At 41.0% G+C, this 9,919-nt stretch overlaps 2 protein-coding genes across 2 annotated transcripts in view; both read left to right on the forward strand.

The window, feature by feature from the left end:
* The window catches only part of LOC104914911 (zinc finger SWIM domain-containing protein 6-like), a 490,619-nt gene extending 481,312 nt beyond the window's left edge, over positions 1-9,307 (forward strand). The window contains exon 4 of the mRNA XM_031557239.1: positions 9,090-9,307. Within this exon, the coding sequence (XP_031413099.1) occupies positions 9,090-9,292 (203 nt within the window). The 3' untranslated portion in view covers positions 9,293-9,307. The remainder of the gene's footprint in view (positions 1-9,089) is intronic.
* The window catches only part of LOC104914906 (zinc finger SWIM domain-containing protein 6-like), a 537,827-nt gene that overhangs the window by 510,784 nt on the left and 17,124 nt on the right, over positions 1-9,919 (forward strand). The window lies entirely within an intron of this gene.

The raw sequence follows: 9,919 nt of genomic DNA on the forward strand, positions 1-9,919 counted from the left end.
GGACAAAGAGACTGTATGAAACCTTGCGGGACCTGAATGAAAGACCCTGATACGGCAGACCCAGCGCCCTGAGAATGTTGCAGACAATGTGGGCTCCCCCGCTTAGGATCCAAATTACAGGTACTGGTCATCAGGTAAGACCCCAGATTGGTAATGAAAATAATCTTCTGCTCCCTGCCCCTGAGAATTTAGATCCTGGCACCCACCGAATAAAATGGCCATGGAAGGTGCAGGTAGGACCCAAGTGTTGTGCCCTACTTGCCCCTTGGGGGAGATTGTTGGGGGTGGGAGGCTCAGTAGTCCCTCCAGTAATAGGTACATGGCCTACTGATGTTGTGGTCAACACTCTGATTTTCATTGCTAAAGGGACTCCCATCATGTCCCTATGGCAGATCAGGACACCTCCTTTGGTGCCTGATATTATTATGCAGCCGCAGACATCAGGCCAGAAAGTGTAGTACAGGCGGCCAGGACGTGCCCCTGTATAAGCGGAAGTGTTGACCCAGGATAGAAATATGGCCTGTATCTTGCCCTGGAGAGCAGACCTTCCCTTCCTGGTACCTCTGAAACATCTGTATTTCTCCCCGTGAGTCTTTGAGCCTTCAGGATCACCGGAAGGAACGAAATGTCATCAAAATGTCATCCTGTGTTACTGTTGGATCATCTGTAACACCCGGTGATGGTCTACATGGGACTGATGGATCATAGGATGGACCTGCACCTCACGACTGCATGCCTCCAGTAATATCATTGAGCACTGGCCCATAAAAGAATATCAACGTTCACCAATCGTCACTCATCTTGAATTGTACCAACATGTGTCACGATGAAATTGTATAAGCGTTGCGGTATATTGGATCTCTGTATTAGGAGAAGCTTACCCTTTAGTCATCCTAATCATTGGTTCATGCTGTGAAGGCGTGGAGTGCATGGGGCTGCTGAATCACAGCCTGAACCTCTGATTAATCACCTGAGGTGAGCAATGAGTCAGCCACGGGAGCACAGGTGAAGGCAATTCACCTGTGCTGCAGGAAGGGGTGGAGCCTGGCTCCACCTCTCCTAGACCCATTTAAGAGCTGACTGCCAGTGGGGAAGGATCTTTTCTGGAGATCCACTCTACTGGAGTCTATTATGTGAGCCCAGGATAGGATGAGTGTCCTTTTTTCCTACTGTAGTATAATAATTATATCAGCCAAACTCCTGGATATACTTTATCATCTGTGTATTCATTGTACACATTTGCAATGTAAAATGTTACATATCCACCCATTAACCTGCTGTGGGGATTTGCAACCCACCCCTTCTACTCAGTGGTCCAAAACACATAAATTCCAGGTCATTCAGAATGACTCTCCCCATCCTTCCTGTATTTCAGGGTATACATATTTGTTTTCACTTCTTAATTGTCTCTGATTTTGCAGATTCCTAAATGGTATGACTTGGCAAGCATCTGTTTGTATGGACACTGGATTTGAGGTCTCAGTTGCATTTATCACCAAGCTCCTCTCCCCCCCATCAAACCTTCCCATATACTCCATATCAGGATTTTGATTATCAAAGACGCAATTGTCCAACCTGATTGCTTTTTCATCTTTTTTCAAGACCCATGTGTTTGGTACTTTGGTCTCTGTAGCTTGAGCTGCAATGGATGGCACTTGCCACTTGTCATTCACTGGAGGTTCAACCTGTTCTTTATTTTATGTATAATGACTCCATCTTCTTTCAACAGTCCAAACAACAGTCTCCATAGTCAGCAAAACCTGGAAGGGTCTGTCCCACTTGGGTTGGAGCTTGTCCTTCCTCCATGTCTGGAGGAGCACCCAGTCTCCAGGTCAAAACCTGTGAACAACAAACTCTAGTGTTGGGGGCCTTAAAGGCCCCTGACCAAAGAATGATCCTGGGATGGAATAATGTATTCTGACAGTTTTAAGGGAAGTGATATTTGCATCTACAACCACAAATATCTTGTTTTGTAGAGAGAGCTGATCTTGCTAGTTTATCTTGTTTTTGCAAGAACTTGGTTTGCAATCAAGTGTTCCACTTGGGCTCTGTATCACACGTTGGACACATGGGTATTGTGTGCAAGTGGAAAAAGCCTTGCAGATCCTGGGGAGAATAAAAGCAGGAGAGAGGCTGCGGTGGGAGAGAGGGGAAAAGTGCACTTTGAAGCAGGGGACACCCTGCTGACACTACCTATCAAATCCACTGCTGGCATATTCCTTTTCTCTCCTTTTTGTCAGTTTGTCATCTCTCAAGGGTCGGTAAGTAATAGTGTGCTTTCTTAGGGAGTTTCTGCTTGCCACTTACTGGGACTATCTGAAGTGGATGCCTGTGTGTGTGTATGTTGAATAAAACTCATAACCCCCTGTGCTGCTCTTAGTAGTTTGCCTGGCTCTGCTCCTGAGACATCCTGTCTCTCAGATCCAAACATACCCTGAAACACTGGTTCATTCTCTCTACCTTCCCAGATGATGAGGGGTGCCATGGGGTGTGGAATTCTCAAGATATACCTAATCCTGTTATTAGACTTCGTAGAACCCAGGAGGTGAAATGACTTCCCTGATAAGAATCTATATTCTCAACAATCCCATACCTGGGAATTATTTGCTCCAGGATGATTTTAGGTAGTGACCATGTCTGTAGCAGAACTTAAAAGAAAAGCCTCTACCCAACCTGTTGGCGATCCACCATGACCAATAAGTACTTAACCCTTCCACCTTGGGTAACTTAACAAAATCGACCTAAACACTTTGGAATGGTCTTAGCCCTGGATTTTGCACACCTAAGGGTTGCTTCCAGAGGGCTTTCTTATTATTTTTATTTTTTACAGATTATGCACCTCTCACAGACTTTTTTAGCTACTGTATAAATTCCTACACAGCAATATAGCATCACAGATTGCCTGAACCCCCCCTCCCAATGACTTCTTTGATGTAAGATAGCTAAAATTTCTCTTATCACTTGTTTATTCAACATTTCTTTTTCATCAGGGAGTACCCACCTCCCTTCAACTCCTTTGCTCCTGACCTTCTAAAAGTCTCCTTTTCCTTTTCACTGAGTATCTGTCTTTCTGATGGAGAAGTTATTTTGGATGCAAGATGATTCATGGTGACTTCTGGCTGTAAGGCTGCTTCTCAGGCCTTCTCATCTGCAAGTCGATTCTCTAGGGTAATAGCCGAGTTCTCCTTCTGATGCCCTTTCACATAAACCACTGCAATTTCTGCAGGTAGCATTAAGTTTTCCCAGACTAGTCTAACAAGCTTCTCATGGACTAATTTCTTCCCTTTACTATTAATCAACCCTCATTCCTCTCCTATCTTCCCCAACGTGTGAATCACCCCATAAGCATATCTTGAATCAGTATATTGTTCTCTCCATCCCATTTAGAAGTTTAAATGCAGTTATTAGGCAGCCAGCCTGTTTCTTTTATCTCACTCCTCTTCCCATCTACAACTGCGTAACCGTTATTCCTTTTTCCTTGTAGTACTCTTGAGGATCCATCTACAAACATCTCTCCCTTTCCTAGAGGTACATCCTCTAAATCAGTTTCTCACTTTAGTTTGGTATTCTATTAGGTCTAAGCAGTTACACTCTATATCTGACTTATTCTTTTCACCCTTCCACAGGAAGGTTGCTGGATTTAAACACGATTCTGTGGTTAACAATAAATAATCTTTTTTCCATCTATAAATATTATCTCATAGTTTAAGATTGTAGAATCTGTCAACCAACACCCAGCCTTTTGTGTTAAGACTGTTTTCACTTTGTGTGGAATAACCATCACTAGGTGTCCTCTAAAAGTTAATTATCTGCTTTCTTCTACTAGCAAAGCAGTAGCAGAAAGTGCTTGAACACAGTCAGGCAATCCCTCCTCTATCAATGGTGACAAATAAAAGGGTTTATTCAAATCTGGAAAGGTCAGGACAGGCACTATGATCAGACTTCACTTCAACTCCTCTACTAACTAATTCAGTTTTCTTCTCTGGTTAGCTGAGTTCATCCAGCTCTCCATGTAACAATTTAAGATATAATTCTCTCATCTTTCGAGCATATGCACAATCAACAATACTTGGTCAGTCCTAAAAACTTCCTTAACTCATTCTCAGTTTTTGGTAAGGGTGCACAGTCAACAAAGTACAGTTGGAACAAATATTGTAGTGAGATAGCAAAGGAACAAAGAAGGAATACTCATCCATATCCAAAGATTTAGGCTCACAATGAAAAGCTCCACAACAGAAAAACCTCCAAAAAGAAATCTTTCCCAATGGCAGTCAGCCCTTAAATGAGGTCTAGGAGAGGTGGAACCAGGCTCCACCCCTTCTGGTCACACAGGTGAATTGTCTTCACCTGTGCTCCCACAGCTGACCCAGTCCTTGCCTCAGGTGATCAATCAGTGGTTTCAGCTGTGACTCAACAGTTCCCATACACAAGGGAAACTCAACAATTCCCTGAATTCTGATTGGGTTTATTCTACATTTCCCTTTAGAAACCAGATGCCCTAAATATTTAACTTCTTTTTCCATATACTGTAACTTGCATTTAGATACTCTTAACCCCTGTTTTCCCCAAAAATTCAGAAGATCATTAGTGACTTTTCTCGCATCTGTCTCTTTTTGTCCTGATAATAAGAGATCATTAACATATTGTAACAATAACACACCTTCCAGTGTTTGAAAATGCTTCAAAATTTGTTCTAATACTTGTCCAAATAAATTTGGTGATTCTGTAAATCCCTGAGGTAAAATTGTCCATCTATATTGTTGCTTTCTCCTGCTTTCAGAATCTTCAAACTCAAAAGCAAAAATGTTTCTACTCTCAAGATCCAAGGAACAGGCCCAGAAAACATCCTTAAAATCTATTACGCTGAACCAACAGTGTTCATGTGGAATTTTACTCATCAGAGTATAGGAATTCAGGACTACAGGGTATTATTTCCTCACGATATCATTAATTTTTCTCAAGTCCTGGACTAGCCTATAAGACCCATCAGTCTTTTGTACTGGTAAAATATGCGTATTGAATGGAGACATACGTGGTTTTAGTAAACTATTCTTGACTAATCCTAATATTATCAGTTTAAGGCCAATATGATTTTCAACAGAAAGAGGGTACTGCTTTTGCCTCAGTATTTTATATTCTTTTTACATAGTTACCTTTAAGGGGGCTATATTGAGTACCCCTCTGTTACTTTCCCTGACTCACACAATAGTCTACGTTAGCCTCACCCTCTTCTGTTAAGGCATTCATTATAATAGTCAAACTTGTATGTCAAACTTGACAACCCAAACAGTCTGATTATACCTCTTCTGCATAGCCAAAAAAAAAAAAAAAGCAATAACAGCACCTTCAAATAGGATACAGGTACAACAGAGCAACAAGCAAGAGAGAAGAAAAATTAGCCCATCCCTTCTAACAACCAGTGACCCAACCTCCCCCCCATTCAGAAAGATGCTACTTTTGCTGCTGCTAACCCTTAAATGAGTGTGAGGAGGGGTGGATCCAGGCTCCACCCCTTCCAGTCACTCAGATGTATTGCTTGCACCTGAGTTCCCTGAGTTAGCCACACCTTCTCACCTGGTGTTCAACCATTGGTTCAGGCTGTGACCTTGAAATTCTGCTGCATTCTTCCCAATAGATTACTGCCTGTCTCAGGAATATATAGTAACTGTCCTCGAACTTGTCTATCTTTAATTTGAAGTATTGTAGGTTCAAAAACTGACACCATAAATCCCTCTCTTCCTATTCCTCTCACTGAAACTTGTTGAGTTGATAATTGCATCCCTGGGGGAATATAATTCAAAGAGGTCCTGTTTGCTCCTGCATCTACAAAAGTCACATCTAGCTCTCGGGGTCCCACCTTAAGATTTATTAAGGGCTCTCGGTGGGACCTATAACTAAAGAACTCCTGACTCCCTCCTACTCCTGATCCTCAAATGGCATAATCAGTTTTTCCTCCCTCTTCAGCTCCAGACGTTCTCTCCTAATATGCCTGGGTTGTCCACACTTATAAAACATCTTTGGCAATTCCTGACCCGACTCCAGGGGGCCTTGCCAAGATTGCCTTTGACCCTGATCAATATCTCTTTCTCTCACTCCATTCTCCCTACCTCCTCATTCCCCTGTCCAAGCGTTTCTTCCTCTCACCCTCTGTTGAACCATGGACTCCATTCTCTGTCTATCTATTTGGTCCACAGTAGAAACTATCATTTTAACTTTTTTGCTTTTGTTTCTCTTCCTCTCTTTTTACAGAAGCCTTTTGTGCTTCTTTCAAAAGATTCTCTAAGGGTCTCTCACTCCATCTATCTGCCTTCTGGATCCATCTCTGGATATCTGGCCAGGCTTTGGTTACAAAATGAACCTTCAACAAGCCCTGTGCGACTGGATCCTCAGGGTTCATCCCTGAATATCATCTCTTCCTGTCCCACAGTCACTCTAAAAAGTCACTCGGTGTCTCATCTTTGCCCTGTTGTATTTCGAAGGCTTTAACAAATTTTTGAGACATACGGACTGCTTCTCTAATCCCTTGTACAATTAACTCCCTTAAGTTAACTCCTTATATTTACTCGGTGTTTAGGGTTATTGCTATCCCAATTGGGGTCTACACTGGGAAACTTTTGTTCTGCAGGAATGTTTCCATCACCAGGGGGATTTCTCCTCTCCCATTCCTTCATTGCTGTTCTCCTTGTAATTCATCTATCTTCCCTCATAAATACTTAATAGATATATAAATACTTAATAGATACTTAATATTGACATCATTTCTGCCCATGAATAAAAATTGGGTTCTAAAAATTTATCCAACTGTTCTACCAATCCAATTGGATCCTTAATTAGAGATTTCATTTCTTTCTTAAAACTTCTAACCTCAAATGAACGTTTTCCACATATTTTTCATTGCTAGTAGCAGGACGGGAACCAGTGAATGGAAGGAGACAGAATGGAGCAGATGTCAGGGGAAAGGGGAAGGCACACGGGGAGGAGGAGGATGAAACATGAATAGAGGCAAGTGCATGCATGCGAAGGGAAGAAAACACACACACACACAAAGACAGAAACCCAAATAGGCTGAAGAGCGTGAGATCATTGACATTATGTTCCCTTCACCCAGATGGTGGCCTTGGTAATGCTACAGGAGTTGAGCCCAAGGCTTGTTCTCTTCTCAGGAGGAATTTTGTCTTACTCCCCTCATCCTGCAGGGAATGGGACAGCCTTGAAAACTGTTCAAGGGCCTCGATGAGCTCAGATGCATTCACAGCTCTTGCTGAAGTCACTGGGAGCAGGATGCAGTTGGAGTCTGTTGAAATGTGAAGTGGTTTGTGTGGGGTTTATTATAAACACACTTGTCCTTGTGCTTCATTTGTACAAAAATAAACTTCTGAAGGGGCTTCTGAGATGAGCTGCTAACAGCGTAGTTATACTTGACATAGCTTTAAATGGAATCTGGCTACAAAGTATTGTCTCCTCAGTGCATTCAAGTAATACTTGATTTTGAAAATAAATGAATAAATCCAAGTTAACTTCTCCAAGGTTTTCCAATATGCCACGCCTTTTGTTGAATAAATAAATAAATTCTCTCTTGGACAGTGCTAAATATATTGATGCTTAATAAGAATAAGCATTTGTAATTTGACTATATTTGGGGAGATAAATTTGTTGAAGAAGATGTCTAATAGAAAGTTATATAATTTGATTTTAAAATAAGTTTTTAAAAACAGTATTAGCTTTCCTTACTCTCATGGCAAGTTTCACATGCTTAAAAAAAAAGCCTTGCTGTACTGTATTTAACCACTGTGCAGCAATAATCTGCATTAGTATAGTATCTCTCGTGTTCTGTACTGTATCATATCTTGTTGAGGTGTTTAGATATTTTTTTTTGCTATTACTTCCCCATTCCACGATGCTCAGAATATTTGGGGACTTGCAACCTTAAGGATCAGGCTCTGTTTCCAGTGGTTCCTGTGTTAAGGCATACTCATATGCAGAACTACTCTAGGAATGAATGTAATGTGATCTGAGTATCCATTTTGCATTCTAAGTAAGCAAAAGAATACTTGAATGTGAAAATTTGATTATCCTGGAAGAACCATCTGTATTTTTATTCTTTTTTATCCAGTCTGTCATGAAGATTGCATAGTTCAGACATATTCTCTAAATCTCTTGTAGTATATAAGGCATATTCTTAATGAGCAAATGAACTGTTGCTATATAGCATTTTCAGATGTCTCCATACTTCTGTCAAAGTTCATGCTGATGAAGAGAGAACTGATTTAGAGAAAAATTCTTTCATTTGAAAATTGTTGCTGGAGACCCTGATGAATTTATGCTTGCCATGTTATATAGTGTCAGGGAACAGGTACTAAAGTAATGGGATGCATGAAATTTCAGTGCAAATTAGTCTTCTGTACATTAGAGCTCCATAAAGAGAACATGTAAAACAAGTTTTCAATTTCAAGTGTATCCAAATTACTGAAGTAATTGCAGTTAAAAATATCTTCTCTATTAGACTGCAAAAACAAACAAACAAAAAAAAACAACAAAAAACCAACATAAATAGTGTTTGCTGGAACTCTGAGATACAGATGTGTTTGGAAAACGAATTATATTATCAGGAATACTTCTACTGGGTTTTGAGTGTGGAAGTATGTGTTTATAAAATACATTTCTAACTCATGCACTTGTTTGGTACGTGTAATATGAAGCTGGAAGATACATTCACTCCTGGTAGAAAAATTAGAAGAAAAACTTGGGTACTTTCCTGCTGTAACTTTGTGAACTCTTGGTGGTTTTTTTTGACTGATGCTCCTGTCTGACAAGCCATGTATTGTGAAGTCAGTATTTTCTAGTACAAAAGGCTCACTTAATACCTTTTAATTGAGAATGTTGGCTTTGGTAGAGTCTTTCAACTGCTTCAGATGGGCCAGATTGCGAGTTGGGAATGCAGCCTCCCTGGTGCTAGGCATAGCTGGGAAGTAAGCAGTGTAGTCTTTGAAGGGAGGAAAGAAAGTATTACAGTATAGAAGTTGGCAATTAGTTATTTAGTGCAACATATTTAACAGAAAACATAATGTAGCAATTTGTTTTTTAATCAGGTGCTCTGTGGATGTGTATAGTCTTAAATCCCCATTGCAAGTTGGAACAGAAGACCAGTTGGCTCAAACAGCTGAAAAAATGGAACTGTGTGGATGTTTGTCCATGGGAAGATGGAAACCATGGAAATGAGCTGCCCAATTTAACCAATGCTTTGCCTCAGGGTGCAAATGCTAACCAAGGTAAGCCTAAACATATACACTGACTGCAATATATAGTAACTTATATCTTATGTACATGCAAAATTACGCAATCTTTCCTGGGATAAGTAACTTCCTTGTTGTCACAGAGTTATCTCTAGATCTATTTGTGTCCATGACAGGGGAACAGCAGGCCCACCAGCCTGAAAAAGGAAGGGGGGTGTCTCGCTCCAATTTACAGGAGAGAGAGAAGGTTCTATTAATGTATGTATACCTGATGGCAAGATTAAGACACAACAGGTCAAATGTTAGCCTGACCAGTTTATTACAAATCCTAGTTGGTTAAGGAGATGGGGAAGGGAAGGCAGACGATAGAAAAGAGATAGGAAATAAAAGCAAGGAGTCTTTGTAGAAAGCAAGAAAGAGATAATCACCACCATGGGTCCAGTGTGGTTCGTAGTTCAGATGTTGATCTTCAATAGTGATGGTGTCATGGAGTTATCTCTAGATCTGTATCCATGACAGGGGGCACAGGCCTGGAAAAAAAGGTAAAGAAAAGAGAGAGGGGAAAAAAATAGTGTAAACAGTTTACGGGCCAATCCGTCCCATTCCTGTGACTAATGAGGCAGGGGACTTGTGGGCCCCAGGAGAAGGGAAAAGGGGGAAGGGTAGAGAGATAGTAGATGGGTCTA

This window comes from Meleagris gallopavo, chromosome Z, assembly GCF_000146605.3.
Source record: "Meleagris gallopavo isolate NT-WF06-2002-E0010 breed Aviagen turkey brand Nicholas breeding stock chromosome Z, Turkey_5.1, whole genome shotgun sequence".
In the NCBI taxonomy this organism is placed as follows: Eukaryota; Metazoa; Chordata; class Aves; order Galliformes; family Phasianidae; genus Meleagris; species Meleagris gallopavo.